General features: G+C 37.3%; 2 protein-coding genes, 1 long non-coding RNA gene and 1 pseudogene across 3 annotated transcripts; 2 read left to right on the forward strand and 2 right to left on the reverse strand.

The window, feature by feature from the left end:
• Positions 1-6,767: 6,767 nt before the first annotated feature.
• On the reverse strand, positions 6,768-8,214 carry LOC113325248. Its single transcript, XM_026573453.1, has 5 exons — positions 8,205-8,214; positions 7,873-8,139; positions 7,345-7,399; positions 7,131-7,268; positions 6,768-6,830 (listed from the first exon to the last, which is right to left on the reverse strand). The coding sequence occupies exons 1-4, from the start codon at positions 8,212-8,214 to the stop codon at positions 7,241-7,243; spliced, it is 360 nt and encodes a 119-aa protein (XP_026429238.1). The 3' UTR covers positions 6,768-6,830; positions 7,131-7,240.
• A 2,794-nt stretch (positions 8,215-11,008) lies between these two features.
• LOC113321575 (F-box protein CPR1-like) lies at positions 11,009-14,175 on the forward strand. Its single transcript, XM_026569461.1, has 2 exons — positions 11,009-12,441; positions 13,798-14,175. The coding sequence occupies exon 1, from the start codon at positions 11,122-11,124 to the stop codon at positions 12,406-12,408; it is 1,287 nt and encodes a 428-aa protein (XP_026425246.1). The 5' UTR covers positions 11,009-11,121; the 3' UTR covers positions 12,409-12,441; positions 13,798-14,175.
• A 190-nt stretch (positions 14,176-14,365) lies between these two features.
• LOC113325249 lies at positions 14,366-15,524 on the reverse strand (annotated as a pseudogene).
• A 5-nt stretch (positions 15,525-15,529) lies between these two features.
• LOC113321540 lies at positions 15,530-17,848 on the forward strand. Its single transcript, XR_003346740.1, has 3 exons — positions 15,530-15,663; positions 15,983-16,049; positions 17,477-17,848. It is a non-coding gene; the product is annotated as an uncharacterized LOC113321540 (long non-coding RNA).
• The last annotated feature ends 1,935 nt before the right edge of the window (positions 17,849-19,783 follow it).

Below are 19,783 nucleotides of genomic sequence, written 5' to 3' on the forward strand. Positions count from 1 at the left end.
TGCTGCATTTTGCTCGCGCATGAAATTTTGAAGCTGTCTGCTATCTGGAATTCGCGCGGGGGGCCAATCCCACTATTCCAGATGCGCGCAGAATTGAAATGTGTGCATCTCCTCGTGAGAAAATGCTCGCCACATTGTAGATGTCCCATTGAACAAAATTATGAATGATTATATGAAAAGATGCGAAAATATGTAAATTATATATGTACCATGTTAAAAGTGGTATTGCGACTTCGTCTATGAGGTGATTAGGATGACCACTGGATATGTTGATGTTTTCTAGCGTCGATGACTAGTGTTGCTGCCTTAGCGTCTCAGTTTGACTCCGCAACTAGATTTGTCTGCGGGACTGGAAAGCACCAGTTGAATCAAAACTGGATTGAAGATAGTTTTCATGGAACTACAGAAGTTTGATCATATTGGACTGAAGCAGTTGTGAGGAAAACCATACTGAAACAGTCTTGAGGAGAACCAGACTATAACATTTCGATCACTGGATTGTAGTAATTATACGAAAAAGGAGTGCGGCAGTTCGATCAATTGGACTGCAGTATTTGTTGAGGAACTGTACTACAACAACTCGATGAACTGGACCGTAGTAATTATGCGAAAAAGGACTGCAGAAGTTCGATCAACTGGACTGCATTATTTGCTGAGAAACTGGACTACAATAGCTCGATTAACTGGACTGTAGCAGTTATGATGATCACCGAACATAAGTGTCTTGAGATTTGAAAATCTACATAACTAGCATGAACATTTCATGTTGTGGACTTAAATCGACACAACATCAATCTTTGAGGATTTCATTATGGCTTCATATGATGGTTTAAAATATGCCACTCTTCGATTTCGCCGCTCCAATCAAAAAACAATTTTTATTTAAACGTTGAAATTACGCCCTCATGTTGTTGGAAATTGACATGTGATCGCAGCGAGCCGAAAATCGCTCAATTCTGACGTACGATGAAGAAGTTATCGAACAAACAAATTTGCATGTGGAGTAAGTCGAGAATCAGATTGTTGTCGGGGCTGGAGCAGCTGATGTGGAGCAACTGCTACTAATAAGATGGTAAGTTTCTAATATGGAAACTTGTATGGAAAGAATTAGCTGACGTGGCACCCGGTTGAAGACGCGGTATTAACATGTTGATGACGTGATCCATTTTTTAATGGCTTTGCTCGATGATCACCTTGCTCCAAAAATGTAGATGATGTGATTGCTCCAAAAATATTCTCCTCCAAATGTAAAATTTTTACCTTCATGATATAGGACATCGAAGTACGATCGTAACGAGCCAAAAATCATCCAATTCGGACGTGGGATGAAAGAAAATATCAATGAAACAAATTTGAAGACCAAGTCCAAAAATGAGTGTATTTCTCTAAGCCCACGAAGTAGGTCCGAAAAATCCTCAAGCCAAACCAACTGGGAATGAAAAATCCTCAGCTAATGGCTTGACTAGCTTGCAACTCGGCTAACTTGGCTTAGCATGGCTTGGCTCGGCTCGGGGTGGAAATATTCTTCAGTTTAAACGGGTGGGGTGTAAATATACCAAGGAGCAATCTAATCTGGTGCGACGCAAAGCATGGGATCAGATCTATGATATTAAGCTGCATCGCGCTACATCGAATCAGATATACGATATTAAGCTGCATCGTGCTACACCGAATCATATCTACGATATTAAGTTGCATCGTGCTACAGCGAATCAGAAAAACGGAATTAAGTTGCTCCGCGCTATACAGAAACGGGATTACGGAATTAGGTTACTTTGCGATACACTGGAACAGAACCAACTTGCTGGTCGGGGTAGGCCGTCGGTGACGTGCTGCTGCTATTGTTGACGGAGAAGCTACCGTCGCCGGCGACCTGCTACTGTCCGCGGCCGGAGAAGAAATCGGTGTCTGAGAGGGTGTCGGAGAGGGTGATCATCTACAGAATATTCTGACTGCGCTATGCGTATTCTGGCGGCGTTAAAACAGTAAATGAATATTCTTAAAATTTTCTGACAATGTCATAATGAGACGGAATATTCTTATGCTGACGTCATGATGACGCAACTATCGACGACGCAAGGCTTGCTGACGCAATGATGACGCGATGAGTGTTTAACGTGGGTGAACAGGCTCCTGACATGGGTCAACAACACCTTGAGGTGGGTGTACGAAACCTGCTGCGGGTGAACAACACCGCCGGCACTGGCCGCCGGTTCTTTTTTTTGTTTTTAACTTTTTGCCACGGTTTTCACGAACTGTGATCTATCCTCCGAACGTTTGGTGACAGTTTTGCAGAACTATTGTCTTTTCTGTCAAGCCTCCTTGCAACGGTTTCCTGCTTCCACTTTTAGCAACAGTTTTCTTCAACTGTTACTGTTTCTCATGAATCTTTTGCAACAATTTTCTGCTTTTCTTCTTTTTCCTTGGACTTTTAGCAACGGTTCTTGGGGGCTGTTGTTGTTTCTTATGGACCTTTCACCATGATTTTGCTACACTTTTGTGGCCCTTTCTGGATATTTTTTAGATGTTTTTCTGGGAGTCTTCTCTAAGGTTTTCATCCGCCTAGAGATGTAGGCAACTTGACTACCTTGCGATCATGACAATAGTGATTTTGACGTACTACAAACTCGAACATGTAGACACTACGTTATTTGGGAAGCAAAATTTTCCAACTTTGGACTTGAATATGTTGCGGATCAAACATCCTGGAAACAATCTTAACGACATTTCCAATGAGCCAGTCTTGGTGGCCTCTGACTATGAAGCTGGACTGCAACAGTAGCGATCAACTAGACTGCAGTAACTGTGATTAACTGGACTGCAGCAACTGTGATCAGCTGGACTGCAGTGATTGAAATCAAAACTGGACCCAACCATGTTGCGGACCGAATATCCAGCAACAATTTTGATGAAGTTTTTACGCCATCTTTTACCGTGGAACGAACGTCATAGGGGTGGTTTCATCGGTCTTAATAGTGATGCAGTTTCAGTGGTTTCCGAATATAATAGTTTTAGCAGATCCCGAACTGTGAATATGGATTGAAGCAGTTGTGATCAACTGGACTGCAGTTTCTGCGATTATATGGTCTGTAGCAGCTCCGATCAGCTGGACTGCAGTTGTTGCGATCAAACTGTACTGCAAAAGTAATTTTTGACGACGTCCAAACTGCTTTTCGACGCACGATTTTGAAGCATTCTGTACTACTTTTTTCAACGGGAAAACACGATCCTTTTTCTCGTAATCCCCTTAGTCGGCGCCAATGTTTGCACCAAGAAATATTTCGAGGCACTAAACACAATGATTTTGGTGATGATGATGGAAACATCATAACAGAAAATAGTCAAGAATGACAGACAGAAATTCAACGTGGTTCGGCATGGTTTTCCTACATACACGGAAGAATCCCATTGGGGGCTCGTATTTTATTGATATTATAATTATAGCAGTATTTTTTTCTCATTGCTAGCCTCCCCCTTTTTAGCCCTCGGGACCTCCCTATTTATACAGTTGAATTCCTAATTTCAATATAAACTTAAATGGCATTAACTGATCATTCATGCATCCATGTTAAATTCTGCATGAGACTGCTCATTCATTCCTCCATGGAACTGCTCATTCATGCCTCCATGTTAAATTCTGCATGAAACTGCTGGAATTAATACTGCATGCCTCCTGACCATGTCATTCATGGCTCCATGTTAAATTCTGCATGAAAGTGCTGGAATTAATACTGCATGCCTCCTGGCCATGCCTTGCATTAATTTTGCATAAAACCCCATGAAACTCCCCTCTTGTATTAATTCTACATGCAGACTGGATTGATGGTTGACAGGCAGAATGGGCTGGCAGTATGGATGGGAACTGGCTGACAACGCATCTGGCAACATGGATGAGAACTGGTTGGCAGCACAACTGGCAGCATGGCTAGAAACTGGATGGCAGTGCGACAGAGTACTTAGCTGGAAATTGGTTAGTAGCACTGCTGGCAATATGACTGAAAATTGGTTAGAGGTGCGACGTGCAACCTGACTTTGACAGCTGACCAACGGTTGACTTTGACAATTGACTGGTCTTTGTAATACCGGCAGGCTAGTGGGATGCTTTGGTTAACTGGTTAGCGGGCTTGGATGACAGCTGAAGAGTGGCCCAGGCAACATTCTGGCCATATATGTGGCAATTTTACTCATGGTACAAACAGTACTTTCCATCAACAATCATAACAAACACACAACTACTTAGAAATAAACTACGCTGATTAACAAAATGAAACAGAAATAAAATTTGAGGACTAAACTGCATCCAAAAACAGACTAAAGCAAATAGCCATCATCCAAATACTCTTTCACTTCAAAATTTGCGATGTTGTTTTCCCGCTCTAGGTAGTTCTTGACATACCTGCAGTCGACAAGTAATTAGTAATTTAGTACGTACTAAATTGCAAGTAGATGATTGACCAACTCCAGTCAAGCATTTTATTTTAGCATATATCTCATGATCCAAGAGTATTAATTTAATAACTACTGTCTTCACAAATAGATATGAAATCAAATAAGTAATTTCATCCATTATCTACTTCTACTGTATAAAAAAAATAAAGAAATAAGTATTTTATGCACTCAACCCAAGTCTGAAAATCAAATCAAATAAGTATAGATGATAGATCAAAATTAAAATTGAAGAACTAACCTGTTAAATTATGAACAAAGAGAACAGACTAACCTGTTGGACAAAATTTTCTCTTGTATCTCCGGTTTCAATCTTATTTTGAGATGCACCTTCTAGGGTTTTCGATAGATTTAAGAGAACTAGAGAAGTTAAATTATCCAACGGGCTTTTTTAAGTTCCATTCCGACCAAAAAATATTGTGAATCAGTTGTGCTCAATACTGAACAACGCATAAAAATACGCCTTCATGAATGGGACGCCTTGTGCAAAAGCACCCCTTGCACTCCTTCAAAACCGTCCCTGTATAGCATGTGGGGTTGTTACGGTCCCAAATTGTTGTTTTGAGTTTTCCTAAAAAAATTAACATTCATCTGCCGTCTTATTCGCCAGACTGTCTGCCGCTTGTTTTATTTCCCTACAAATGTGCCCAATGGTGTATCGTACGATTTGGGCCAAGTTTTGTTTGATTTCTGCAATTAAATTAGATAAGTACATGGGCTTCAGTGCCCTGAGATTAGAAATCTCATTAAATTTTCTGAATCCGCTACGAATTGAACTTTTGGCCACTTTCAATCAGTGGTTGTTTTAGAAGGAACGATTTTTTAGGGACCATGGTTTTTTTTGGGGGACCATGGTCTTATTAAGCCAACCTCCCTATACTTATAAGGGGTGTCCCAAAGTTAAGTAAATACCCATTTATCCTTTACTTTAATTTAAATTAAAACTAACTTAATAACTATATAAATCTAATCATATATTCCTACATCTAATCTAAATGAATTTATTAACCAAAATCAAAAGAGCAATCAAAAATTTTTAGTTTTGAAAAAAAGTTTATTATCTTCTTCTTCTTCTCTCTTTCCTTGACGTTCCTCGTTCGATTGAAAAACCCATCAATCTTTTTAATTCGTTTTTGGATAGGAAAATTGAGTAGAAATCTTCAAAATATGGTTTAAATGGATATTAAAGTGGCATGTCCGATTAGGAATAGTTTTAAAAATACTAGTTTTGTAACCGAACATTGTGAAACCAAGAACACGAATAACACTTCGGTTATCACGAATTTAATTTTTCATAACCGAACTCCAAGTTTGGTTGGTTCGCAAAAAATTCTAAAACTAGTTAGTAATCGAACTCTACCCATAATACAAAATTAAAAAAAAAATGTAACCGAACTGTGTTATTTTTCCAACTATGTTGAGTTATGATATAGCCGAACTTTACCTACCTTGTTCGGTTGGTTCGCAAAAATTTCTAAAACTATCTAGTAACCGAACTCTACTTATATTCCACAAAGAATTTTTTTTCCAATATAACCGAACTGTGTTATTTTGCCTACTATGTTGAGTTTCAATTTAACCGAACTTGTTCCACTATGTTCGGTTTGTTTGCAAAAAATATTGACAAACCGAACTCTTCACTAATTGCATACATGTGGAGTTCGGTTAGATATGTTGTTGGGTTAAAGTTTGCGAACCAACCGAACATTACTCTGTAAGTCCTATAAACAAAGTTCGGTAACCTGCGTGTATGGAACAGGTAACCGAACAACTAAAAACATCCATTAAAGAACGAGTTCGGTAACCTGCGTATATGGAAAAGGTAACTGAACTACACTTTCAGATGAGTTCGGCAACCTGTTCTTCACATAAGGTAACCGAACAAGCCCAAATCTACCCTAAAAATTTACAGTTTTTTGAAAATTTGGAGCAATTCAACCAACATTATCTAAGTTTGAAACATACCTGGGTACCCAAATACTCTTCCTTCGGTTGTGGTTGGTAAAATCCTTTGTTTTTCATGTTTTCCTTCTTCATCTTCTCCAACTTTACTCTTTCAATAATTCTGCTTCTTTATAAAAAAAAGGGCTTTTTAATAAAGTAACCACCTTTTTGAACCATATTTAAGAAACTGGCTGTTTTTTTGAATCTTTATATAAACTGGCCGATATTGACATTTTCCATCCCGTTTTTTTCAAAAAACGGATTTAGGTAATTAACTGTCTATGTGGCAGTTAACCTGCTAGGTAAAAGACGACTTAACCCTCGTCTGAGTTCGTAACCAAACCAGTATCGAGTCAACTCGGTGACTCATTGTAACAGTCGGATTTGTAACGGTTGGATTTGTAACGGTCAGATTCAGCTTCATTCATATAAATTAGGCCCTGCAGAGAAGAACCATAGTATTTGTCATACTCAACAGATCAAAAAAATAAAAATAAATAAGACATGAGCCAAAATGAAGTAAACTCTCCAGGCAGCAGTAGCAGCAACAAGGTAAGATTAAGATTAAAACAACCCCTAATTTCATGTTCTATCTGTGCACAGTGAATTCATGATCCAAAGGTATGTCCTTGGATTTATTCCAGGTGCAAATATATACCATGTAATGGTATAAGGCAACTATTGTGTTCAAAAGCAAAAGAAACAAACGAAAAAATGTTTTTGAAGTGTTCAATTCCAACCTGTCAGTACTTTGAATGGTTTGACGATGCCATCGATCCTGTCAAATGCAAGATGGTGAAATTACCAGTAGAGAATGGTTGTTACGCTTGCGGAGAATCTGGTCATTGCTTCAAAAACTGCCCACTGCAAAATCAAACCTGCAACAAAGATCACTGCAAATCAAAGATGGAGATGAAATTTTGCAAGAATGAACACAACAAGAACATAGCATACCTCACTTGTACAGATTGTGACGGTTTTAAATGGGTCTCAGATGAAGTCTTCATTGCTGCAAAAAACAGAATTATGCATTCAAGTTTACAACTTAATGCTATATGTAAGGAACTCAACAATCTGAAAATGTAACCTGCAAATGTACTAATAAACAACCTGCCACTTTTGATTCAGCATTAATTCAAGTCTACAAAAGAAAAAAATATTGTCTTCTTAAACACAAAAAAATCAGAAAACGGATCTCAAATCATTTCTTCTTAGCCTTTCCATTTCCCCTTCCCTTTCCTTGTTTTATATTCTGAGATACATATCCAATGCCAAAGAAGTTCTGATAAAGGTTATTTATTGTAGAGGGTGGAGTAGAAGATGGTGCTATAGATGGCAGACTCATAGGTGTTGTGGAAGCTGGAGTAGAAGATGGTGTTGCCAAAGGATGACTGCCAGGCCCTGTAAAACATTCACCAACAAATGATGCCGTTCTCTTCTTCTTGTTTGACTTAGCTTCACCCTTAACTCCGGTGGTCTGACTTGGCTCTATGTTGCTGAAGGTGAAGCTTTGTGCATCACATTCAGTCCTTTGCCTCTTTGCAGTTGGATTAGATCCCACTTCACCACCAGCACATGTTCTTTTGTTGTGGTTAGTAACATTTCCACATTTCCCACACCTCCTTTTTGTCTTCTCAACACGAGGTTCATCATAACTTCTTACCCTCTTGCTCTTGGGTCTTCCTGGTTTCCTACTGTGAGGAGGGTTCAAGATCTTCTTGTTCCTGTTTGGCTGCAAGAACAAATGCACTTATATCAATGTAGTTGAGAATATAAATAGGGCATATAGTTACAAATTTAAGAAGAAAAAGTACCTGAACCCATTCACTTTTATCATCTAGTGGTGCAAAAGTTGGTGCATATGTGGCCTTATAGTTCTCCACTGAATAGTAATCACTGCAGTACCTGCTCAAGCAGAGTATGTAAAGGTTAGTGCTAGATACATTTAAGGCCTAGAAATTGCATAAATAAGTTCTGAGACAAGGTACAGATTTAAAAAAAGAGAAATCTTACTTTCTCCATTGTGGCCTTATGCTATGCAATGCACTCACTGCATGCATACAGGGGAACCCCCTCAACTGCCACTGCAAACAAGAGCAAGTCTTGGCAAGTATGTTCACTGTGAACACAGAATTCTTTGGACTAGTCACCATATATAACTCTCCAGCCACACAAGGGTCAACACCATAGTCACTGTGAACAAAAGTCTTCTCACCCTCTTTCTTGCTAGCATACACAAACCAAGGACAATCATGTTCTGTTTTAAACCTACACTCAGCCTTAATTCTAGAGGGAGCACTTCTATCCAAAATATATTGACACTTATTAAGAACACAATAACCCCTGAGATGTTTCTTAAATGCTTCCTTATTTGTAAATCTAGTTTTTACCTCCATTTTGCTAGGATGTACTGGAGTAAAAACTTCTTCTTCAGGGAAAAGATCTACATCATGCTCACCCTTCATGTACTGACCAAAATCATCATCAAAGTCATCCATGTAAGCGGTCTTTCATCCACATCCTTACCTGCACATTCAAGATCAACATCAGTACCATATAATAAGTTACAAATTATAATAAATGAAATTAGTTATAAATGAAATATACCTTTTTCTTTGCCTTCTTTTTCTCCTTCTTCTTCTTCTTCTTCTTCTTCTTCTTCTTCTTCTTCTTCTTCTTCTTTTTCTTCTTGTTCTTCTTCATCTGACCCATACTCAATGTCTTCATCACTGTCATATACTGGAGGAGCTTCTGGATTCTTAATTGGGTAACATTCATCTTCTTTGGTGTTTTCCAGCTGAATATTGTCCACATCTTCAACAAACTTAACTTCATTTGTAGCTTTTGACTGACTGCAACCACTGCTACTAGCCTGAGAATGTTTGGACATGGGCACATCCATGAAACTCAGCTTTCTTGATGCACCTTCAACTGATTTATCCACACTATTTAGCCTTGGGGATCTTCTAGGGGTGGTTCCCTTACTAACTGTCTTCTTCTTTGGTGTAGTCTTTGGAGTCCCAAAAACTGTGTCTTTCATCCCTATCCACAAACATATACATCCATCCTCATTTACAAAAGAATCCTCCCAAAAATTATCAAAATCATCATTGTTTAACAATGGCAGTGGCAGGCATTCTTCCTTAAACCAATATAAATTAAACTTCTCTTTAACATCCATAGACAAACCCTTATACACCATATACTTAAGTGTCATCAACTCTGTTTCATCTCTATGGCAATCAGGAAATACCAAAGTCTCATTCTTTGGCTCCGCATATACGCTGATATTCCTAAATTTGAACTGACTGCAACACAAATGAAACAAAATCAGATATAAACCTATGAAAACCCAATGAAAACCTAATTAAGCAATATTACTTAAAATCAAACACCCAATCACGAAAATTAAACCCCAATTAAACAATAAAAATTTGGTTTCAAATAAACCCTAATTACAAAGGAAAAAAAACAGAAACCCTAAAAATCAATCGATCAATTAAATCAATTAACTATCAATACAATGATTTTCATCATATATTAAGTCACGGGTTTCGTTAATCTTACCTTGATTCAGACTGTTTCAATCCCGGTTTGTATCTCATCTTCACTGTATCACCACTATCTCTGAATTCCTAAATATGTAGAACTTTTCTTCCAAATACACTCTGGTCTTTCACTAACATCTATGTCTTCAGCAAAAACAACTTCAATAACATCAGTTTTCTTTTTCTTTTCAAACAGCTTCAATACCTAACCCTAGTTTCAGAACGAGGGAGAAAGAGAACGAGGGAGAAAGAGAAAGTGTGGTGAGAGATTACACCACACGGGTCTTTAAATGGGCAAGGGCACAGTCGTAAATTCTCCTACCGAGTTTGACTTATTCAACGCAGCTGACCGATCTGGTGGGCCCAGGTGTCAACTCTAACAGAAAGGCCAGTTTCTAAAAGAATTTAAAATCTTGGCCGGTTTATTAATTATATGGTTTGAAGCAGGACACTTTATTAATTTGCCCTAAAAAAAGCCATCTGATTTTTTAATCTCATTAATTATATTTAACTTAATCATTTTACTAATCACTATGCTAACTATTATTAACACTAACTAATCATTACCAAAAAATTAATCAAAAGGATAATTTAGATATTAATATAAATATCTAGATAAGGGGTGACCTAAATTTACTTCTAATGTCTTTACCCAAAATAAAATCATGTAACAATGGTCCCCAAAAAAACATTCTTTAGAAGCAGCTATAACCATGGCCACCTGTCGAATGTCCTACACAATTTACCTGGAAGCCCAGACACAAAATGAAGAATCGATTGCTCAAAACTGACAATGCAATCTACTAATTTCTTACTCTCACTACTAGACTCACTCTCTTCCCGGCCAATCTCATTTTACATGAGCAATTGGAATCGTTGACAAATCTTACAAGTGGACGGCAAGGGGTCAACACTTATTTATAAATATTATTCCCAATCAGAGACACACGTACGGCTACGGATGGTTTGTTCTTAGATTACTGAATATAAAATGATCGCAATGTACGATAACATTTCTACTTAAACCGACTGTTATACGCTCCTCCTTGGTAGCATCGTATGGTCTTCCACCATTTTCCCATTTTAATTTCTTGAACCCTGTTTTTTAATCTCATTTCATTTCACAGACGAAACTAAACCCCAATTCTGTAACCCTCTGAAATCAATTCATCTTCCAGCAAAAATGGGCGTTGCATCCCGTACCAGATCCAAATTAAAGGAAAAAGAAGAAGCAAGATTAAAGCAAGAAGAAGATCAATCAACATCTCTGTTGTTAAATCTTCCCGCAGAGTTTCACGACGAGATCTATCTGAGGTTACCAGGGGAATCCATCTTATCGTTGAGGTGTGTCTGCAAATTTCTATTAAGAATACTCTCTGAACCTATTTTCATCAAGAATCATGTTAATCTTTCTATTCAGACCAAGAACAGAAACCCTAAACTCTTGTTTAGTCAATCTTCCCGTGATAATCCCCCTGTGATTTACTCTATACCTATAGATTATGCTTCAATTTCATCGTCATCTTTATCAAATATTGTATGTGATGGAGCAGTTCTGATGAATTACCCATTTGAATCTGAGAAAACACATTATCACCAATACTTGTGGTCATGTAATGGTTTAATTTGCTTAAAGATTTCTAGGATTGATACAGTTGATTATGATATGGGACATATGGCCACTAATTATTTTAGTGTTTTGAACCCATTCACAAGACAATTTAAGGAATTTACTATGCAAACAGTGAATACATTTTGTTACGGCATAGCTTATGGATTTGGTTATGATAGAATCATTGATGATTACAAGCTAGTTGCAATATCGGATAATGATGTACCAACTGGTTGCTCCAATATCGAAGTTTATACAGTGAGATCGAATTTACGGGCTAGTGTCCAGGGCAACGTCAAATACTCAATTTATAGTGGTAAAAGATCTCGTGCTGTGTTTTTCAATGGTGGTCTTCATTGGTTGGGATGTATTCGCACTCCCTGTGGAAAAACCTCTCCAGAAACTATATTGTGTTTTGATATTAGCAATGGGATAATGGCGAGTATCCCATTACCTGAAAATGTTACGCCCCCTGCAGATTTTTTGGGAGAAGTATATAAAAATTTGGGAGTGTGGGGAGACAGCATTTGTGTAGCTTTTGTTTATAACCGTGTGAGACTTGATGTGTGGGTGATGCTGGAGTATGGAGTAAAGGAGTCTTGGATGAATTTATTTACCACAACCCAACTACCGCTCTCAAACCGAATGCCATTTTGGAAGCCGCTATTGTGTTTTGACAAGGAGAAATTTCTCGTGGATTATGGTTTCCATCTTTTAGTTTTACTTGATACAACAAATGAACAAGTTAAATCAGTGGTGGTCCGTGATATCACTATGGGCGATAATCGAGAGAGTTATGTGGAGACCATAGCCTCACTTGGCTCGAGTACTTATCTGGAAAAGGTAGATTACAAATGAGACCGTGAAGGAACCCAAGCGAGGACTATTGAGGTAAAAATATCACCTTTATGCATTATTTTTTTTGTGTGGTAAATTCTCAGTTGTTATATGTTTGAGATTGCAACTACAAGACCACTTCAGTTAATAATGTGATTACTCGTGGACATGTGACCCTAAATAAGTATCACAGTTTAGTGGTTCTGCTGTCGTGCAGCTTGCTTTGCAAACACTTGCTTGTTTCAATTCTACGGCGGGTTCAGTCATTTATTGATGCTCATCTTTTTGATGTCATTAATGCTGAAGCTCGTCCTGTTGTATTTATGTGTGGTATCTACGGCTTTCTTGGGTTTTCTACTGCAAGGTTTAGTTCAGACGTGGTTATTTAGCTTATATAAGAAGGTCAAGACTGGATTTGATAGCTGAATATGTAAGAGCAGTTTTTCCGTAAATATTCCTGAGTTTGATGTACAATATGTAGGTGTTTGATGTTGTAAAACGAGAGCTTTGTAAGTGGAACTAACTTAGAAGTATCCCGATTCAGTGAGAGCCCAATGAAGAGTACTATCATCAGTATGTTGAAATAACCCGATTTGAGTGATTTGTAGAATATGAGAAGAGCCAAAACATTTTTGTAGCTTGGGAAGGTTCCATTGAGGTCTATTTTTTTGAATAAAATGCGAGAGGGGAAATTGCAGAGGGAACTCCTGAGTTATGAGGTAACTAACTAGGAGAAGTCATAAGCCAGTGATGCTCCCAAGTATTAATGGATTTACCATTCAGTACGTTCCATATGTTATCATATTGCTTATCAATTTGTAGACCTTGTAATACTCCTCCAGATCCATGTGTACCTGATTGCCTGAAAAATTCTCTAAGTAGGTCTTTGTTGTAAAATATCTTGCTCCGTATTGGGTTTTGTCAACAGTCTCCAGGCTAGCTTAGATAACATGGCGTAGTGTAATAGTGCCACTGAATTCAGAACAGACTGAAATGGAGTTGACCTCCCTATTTGGTTTAGTTGTTGACCTTGCAGCTTATGTTTTTCTGTGTGATTTGCTTTTTAGTACTTTGACTGTATATATTGCGGAGCATTCTGGTGAAAAGTATTGCTTGTTCTTGATATCTTAATGACATGCATCATTTAGAATCTTTACTTGCATATGAGTATGAATTTACAAAATCGAAGAACGACTGAGTCAGTAAAGGTCAGTATTGCAATTAGTTAGAATCTCTATGCACACAGTTTTGTTGCAATAGACAAGGTCATGCGATGCAACATTTGGGTTTACATGGAGTTATACTTTTTTGAGATTTTTAATTTTCATTAGATTGTTTCCTCTTTCTTATCTCCCTATTTTCTTCTGTTTCGTGTAATTATACTCTACTAATTCAGTTTACTATTTTCAGATGGAACAGATACTGTCGAAGAAGGCTCCAAGGTCTCGTCATTTAGAAGAATCATCACAACAATATAATCATTGCTTTCGAGTACTTTGACAATATAAGTTCACAGTTGTATTTTACAGTTTCCAGAAGATACCGCCAAGTTGCGCCAACTGAAGCTGCAAAATCACTGAGATGTTTAAAACATACTCTTTTTTACTCTGATTGCTGTTTGCAATTGCAGATACTCTAATTGCTTTTTTACTCTTTGTTTTTCCCCGTATCTGGATTTTTTTTTTTTATTGTGTGCAAATTTACCTTGGTTAGGCACACGTATTACTGTTAACCACACGAATTACTGTCATTAGGCATAATATAATGATCAATTTAAAAGCTGTCTAATGAAAAATTACTGCTGATACTTCTAAATATTGTATACTGTCAATACTTCTAATGAAAAATTACTGTCATTAGGCATAATATACCTGTTGTAAAGGAGTCGAGATCTTTACATGCTTCTTCAGTCGAGATCTTTACTCCCTGAATCCCATCTTTAATTCCAGGCTTTCGATCTTCGTCGTCCCTGAAGTACTCACCTTTCATCCATATCATCCTCTTCCTCCTCTGGGGGTTCAGTTGTGGGTGGTCTCTCCTGAAACTGTACACTGGGAGCATGCTCCATATCCGAAAGTCGGTCCAACAGAAAGGTCCTTAATTTGTCCAAATCTCTAGGGGAGTTTTGATTCTCCATTCTGCTTGTTTCGAAATGGAGAACATTGTCTGGACCAAAGTACTCCATGTATTTGTTCCCAACAGGCAGATTATTGTCAAGCTTCTCATGTCCAATTGCAACTGCTGTCTCGTAGCACCAACAGCGTGCGACATTACGTATGGTATAGCCTCCACCACCTAAGATCATCAAAGGCACGTTGAAGGACCTAAGATATCTAAGACAATCCGCATGACCCTCAATAGATAAGTTGAAGCAACCCAACCTATCACCAGATAATGAATCCGCACCACATTGAAGAACAACTGCTTTTGGTTGATAAACCTCCATGACTTTCTGAATAATTGGACGGAACAAACCTCGAAAGCTGTCATCATCGATACCATCACCGAGTGGTACATTGAGTGCATAATTCTTTCCTTTATGCACACCAATGTCGTTAACTTGCCCAGTTCCAGGAAAATAGTCCCCGTACTCACGAAACGAGACAGTCATGACTCTATTTGTAGAAAAAAAATGCCTCCTCTACTCCATCACCATGGTGCACGTCAATATCGACATACAAAACACGCTCATGAATTAGAAGCAACTCAAGAATTCCAAGAACGATATCATTAACATAACAGAACCCCGAGGCTTCACACTTTATAGCGTGATGCAAACCTCCAGACCAATTCAAAGCAATATCAGCATCCCCTTCATTCAATTTATTAGCAGCTCCAATAGAACCACCAGCAGAAGCTTGACAAAACTCGAACAAACCCTCAAAAACAGGACAGTCTTCGTAGAAATGACCAAAAAAATGATTGATTTCCAATAATTTGACGGAAACTGAAACAAATACAAATAGTTGACCAAAATTGTGTGTGTATTTCAATAATGGCTAAGATACCCTTTATAAGGTGGGTGTCGAGACAGTGCTGTTTATTAGGAAACCAATCGCTAGTAATTAGAAATCAAATTATAATGTATTATGATACATCACCTTTCTACTGATTTCAGTACATAATTTGAAAAACATTTCTCTCTATCGAAACTGGGCGACAACCTAACCCACAGATTTCTCACTCTCTAAATCAAACTTAACCTATTCATCTTCATTGTTTTGTTTATCAGAATCTCATTTTGCTATTTCTTCTTCAAATCAAGGATTATTCTAGGTAAGTACAATCTATTTTGAAGTTTTCGAGAGAGAAGCACACCTGATTTAGGTCTGTAGAAAAACAAATCGAAGTAGATTTTTTTATCTCAATTTCACTTTTTTAGATGGGTTTTTGATTAAATACACTGTTCTTCCAAATCATATTCTCAGTAGCTTGGATTTTTTGGATTTGAATGAAATTTAGGGCTCATGGAATTTTTGGGTTTTCAGCAAGAATAAGTTTTGTGTACCTAGAGATATGGACGGGATAAAGAATTTGTGATATTACAAGTTAAAATTTTGATTTTTAAGATGAATTATTCGATTTTTTTTTGAAGCGTTCTAAAAGATCGATTGCTGGTGGTGCTGCTGATATTTTTGGAACGCATTGAGATTTTCTTAAAGGTAATTAGTTAAATTAAGATTTTTGTGTAATTGTTAATTTGAAAAAAATCCTAATATTTTTATTGATTTTTGGGGGATTTTAATTTTTAAACTATAACAGAAGGTTTTCATTCAATTGGTGTGTATCAGTTTATGAAGAAGTTATCGAAGCATGAGAGTGTCTTTGTATTCTATAACTAAATCATAATGTGCTACATTGCTTTATGAATTCTTTTGTGATTTCTTTAGATTGGTTTTTGCTGAAAAGAAAAGTTTTTAATTCAAATGATTCTTTGTTTGTGATCTAAATCAGAGGACACGGTGCTAGTCTTATTCGGATAGTTGTATTCAAAATTACATTTCATGACATAGGAGAAATATCGATGTTGGATCTTGAATAACTGTCTTGCAATGGGGACAGGTCCTGTTGTTGATATTTTAGCGGGTTCTGTAACCGGTGGAGTTGCCATTTTGTTTACTTAATGTTAGATTTAGCTCGAACCATAACTGATTCTGGATAGCAGTTGTGAATTGCTTCCAAGTAGTTATTGGTGCTTCACTGCTAAGGGCCAACCCTGACATATACGCTTCCCACCAGATTACGGCATGTCCATCAAGTCTTAGTCTAGCGAAACTTACCTGCTGCTCTTCAGTAAATCCCTTGGTGCTGAAATAAACCTCCAAAGACTTGAGCCATCCATATAACTTCTCTGGGTCTAATTCTCCGTAGTAAGTAGCGATTTCGATTCTTGCCTCCACTTTGAATGGCGAATCATTTATGAACTATGGATGTTTTCTATATTTGACTTGGAGATGTTTTTTTTTCTTGTTGTGTTTGTTATAATCCTTTTATCATCTCCATTAGTTTATCCATATCTTTGTCCATAGTGTTTTCTTGCGGAAATGCGTAGAAAACATTCTACCCACTGGTAACATGCTTGTTAGGTATAATAATCAACATGATGATAGATGTAAAATGTGCAACTTGGGTGTTTCTGAATCTCCAGAACATATGCTTTTACATTGTTCCTTTGCCAAAATTGTCTGGCAGCATATACCTGTTGTGAACTCTCTTGTTTTACAAGATTCATGCACACAAATCAGTATTAAGGATTGGGTCACTAAATGGCTTATTTCAAGTCATCTCCAAGACCATCTAGTAAGAACCATGATTACTGCCTGGTGCATCTGGAAAGCCAGATGTTCTAAGGTTTTTGAGGATAAAACTTCAAACCCTCATATGGTAGCTAGAACTGCCATGAGTACTGTTGTTGAAACTGTCAATAATTTAACCACTGTTCCTCCCTGTACTATTATTTGCAATGCTGTTGTAGTTGAACCAAATGATTTAATATTGCATCCTAATTGCATTACTATATTTTGTGATGGTTCATTTGATACGGACACTAACAAGGCTGGCATTGGCATTGTGGAAATGCATTCTACAGATGGATTCAGGGGCTGCAAACTAATCTCAAGGAGATGCATCTGTCCAGAATAAACGGAATGCTATGCTTTGTTTGAGGCTGCACATTGGATCAGGGACCAAGGCTTCCAGAATATCTGCTTAGTTAGTGATGCCAAAAATGTTATGGCTTATTTAAATAATTGCAGAGACCAAATTAGTTGGTCCTCTTGCTCATTTTCAGATGATTGTTTGTTTCTTCTACAAGATACTCATATTATATGTTTTAAATATGTCAAGAGAAACTTGAATAGCCTTGCAGACATAGCTGCAAGACGTAGTCGAGTTGATAATGTCTCAGGAGAGTGGCATGAGAATAACTGTCCACACTTCCTGCAAAATGTTGTAAACTCCATTTAAGGCAATATAACTCTTTTTCCTAGCAAAAAAAAAACCTTTACATAAATAAAAAATTCTGTGACAAACTTTACACGATAAAACTTGACTAATCCAATTAATAAGGAAATAATGATCTTCATCGCCAGCAGGATATAATTCTTCATTCCTTTTCTAAGCAAGTTAATTGACTATATTAAGATACTGAGATATATATGATTCATATCTTCTTAAGCATTTAAACAAAACAGATATTGCACATTCCTTTTAACGCATCTAGGGTTTTCCTGAGAAGCCACTATAAATATTGGTTTCACGAACAATCTAATTTAGACTATCAACGAAATCCTCCAACGCCAGAATCTCAAAGAAGATGTCCAGTTCGACTACTCAGCTGGTTGTAGCTCTAAGCTTATTATGCTTGATTCTTCTTGGTTTTTCGTACTCTGCCGAGGCAGCTGCAAGGCCAGTTACAAGTTAGTATATATACTTTCCGATTTAAATCTTATATGTAACCCTATCTAAGTTAATAACGATCAACTAACTAATCTATGCACGATGCTTGCACGCAGATGATGCGGGTGCAGCAGAAACTGATCCACAATGTGTACACATCGGAGTTCCTTGTCATACTGATGATGACTGTCATAAGGCATGCGACCCAAGAATTTATTATCCAGGCTTTTGTATTGGTGCTGGTGCTTCATCAAATCGCGAGGAGAACACAGACGTTAACCGATACAAAGTTATAAGTCTGGGCGGTTGTTGTTGTTATTCATTAGGGATAGGGTCACGCAAGTAAAATGATGGATCTCTATTCTTGTCTCTGCAATGTCATAAATAATAAACATTATTATTTCTGCTTTTTATTTTTTTTTTTAATTTTTTTTGTCTACCGCGCTGCTACTTTCTTCTTCGTACTACTTCTATATAGGTAGAAATGACCCAAAAAATGATTGATTTCCAATAATTTGACCGAAACTGAAACAAATACAAATAATTGACCAAAACTGTGTGTATTTCAATAATGGCTGATACCCTTTATACGGTGTGTGTCGAGGCACTGCTGTTTATTAGGAAACCAATCGTTAGTAATTATAAATCAAACTATAATGTATTATAATACATCACCTTTCTACTGATTTCAGTACATAATTTGAAAAACATTTCTCTCTCTCTCTCGAAACTGGGCGACAACCTAACCCACAGATTTCTCACTCTCTAAATCAAACTTAACCTATTCATCTTCATTGTTTTGTTTATCAGAATCTCATTTTGCTTTTTCTTCTTCAAATCAAGGATTATTCTAGGTAAGTACTGACAAAACTAGTCATGGCATGTATATTCTGGAGAATAGATATCTTCTTATTAGTAAATCAAATGGTTACAAAACAACATGTTCTTATATGCGTGAACAGATGAAAATAAGGAAACAAGATAAACAAGATATTACAACATAAAGAGAATATACATGCCTAATGAAAACAATATATACTATCAAATAATATCTCAACAAGATAATATCTTGGAGATAATATTTCTAACACCCCCTCTCAAACTCATGATGGTGCAAAGCACATATTGAGTTTGGAAGCCAAGAACTTCAGACGAGTAGAAGGTAAAGTCTTAGTAAAAATGTCTGCTAGCTGCAATTCTTAAGAAACATGGGGCAATGAGATTGCCAAGTGTTTGAAGTGATGACGAACAAAGTGACAGTCAATCTCAATGTGTTTTGTACGCTCATGGAACACATCATTGTGGGCAATATGAATAGCAGCCTTGTTATCACAGGAGAGTGGAGTTGGATCAGATGATATAACTCCCATATCTTGAAGAAGCCACCGTAACCAGACAATTTATGAAGTAGTGTGAGAAAGAGCTCGATATTCAGCTTCAGCACTAGAGCGAGATACCACAGATTGTTTCTTACTACGCCAAGAGATTAATGAGTTAC

Source organism: Papaver somniferum, chromosome 11 (genome assembly GCF_003573695.1).
Source record: "Papaver somniferum cultivar HN1 chromosome 11, ASM357369v1, whole genome shotgun sequence".
Taxonomy (NCBI): Eukaryota; Viridiplantae; Streptophyta; class Magnoliopsida; order Ranunculales; family Papaveraceae; genus Papaver; species Papaver somniferum.

What these genes read in the sequence shown, in the direction of transcription:
- LOC113325248 (XM_026573453.1), bottom strand. An exon ending in CTTCAGCAACATAGAGCCAA is followed by an intron (nt 7,400 to 7,872) that starts GTCAGACCACCG and finishes TGTTTTTTGCAG; the next exon opens with CAATGAAGACTTCATCTGAG. An exon ending in TCACAATCTGTACAAGTGAG is followed by an intron (nt 7,269 to 7,344) that starts GTATGCTATGTT and finishes TCTTTGTTGCAG; the next exon opens with GTTTGATTTTGCAGTGGGCA.
- LOC113321575 (XM_026569461.1), top strand. Translation starts at nt 11,122, where the DNA reads ATGGGCGTTGCATCCCGTACCAGATCCAAATTAAAGGAAAAAGAAGAA.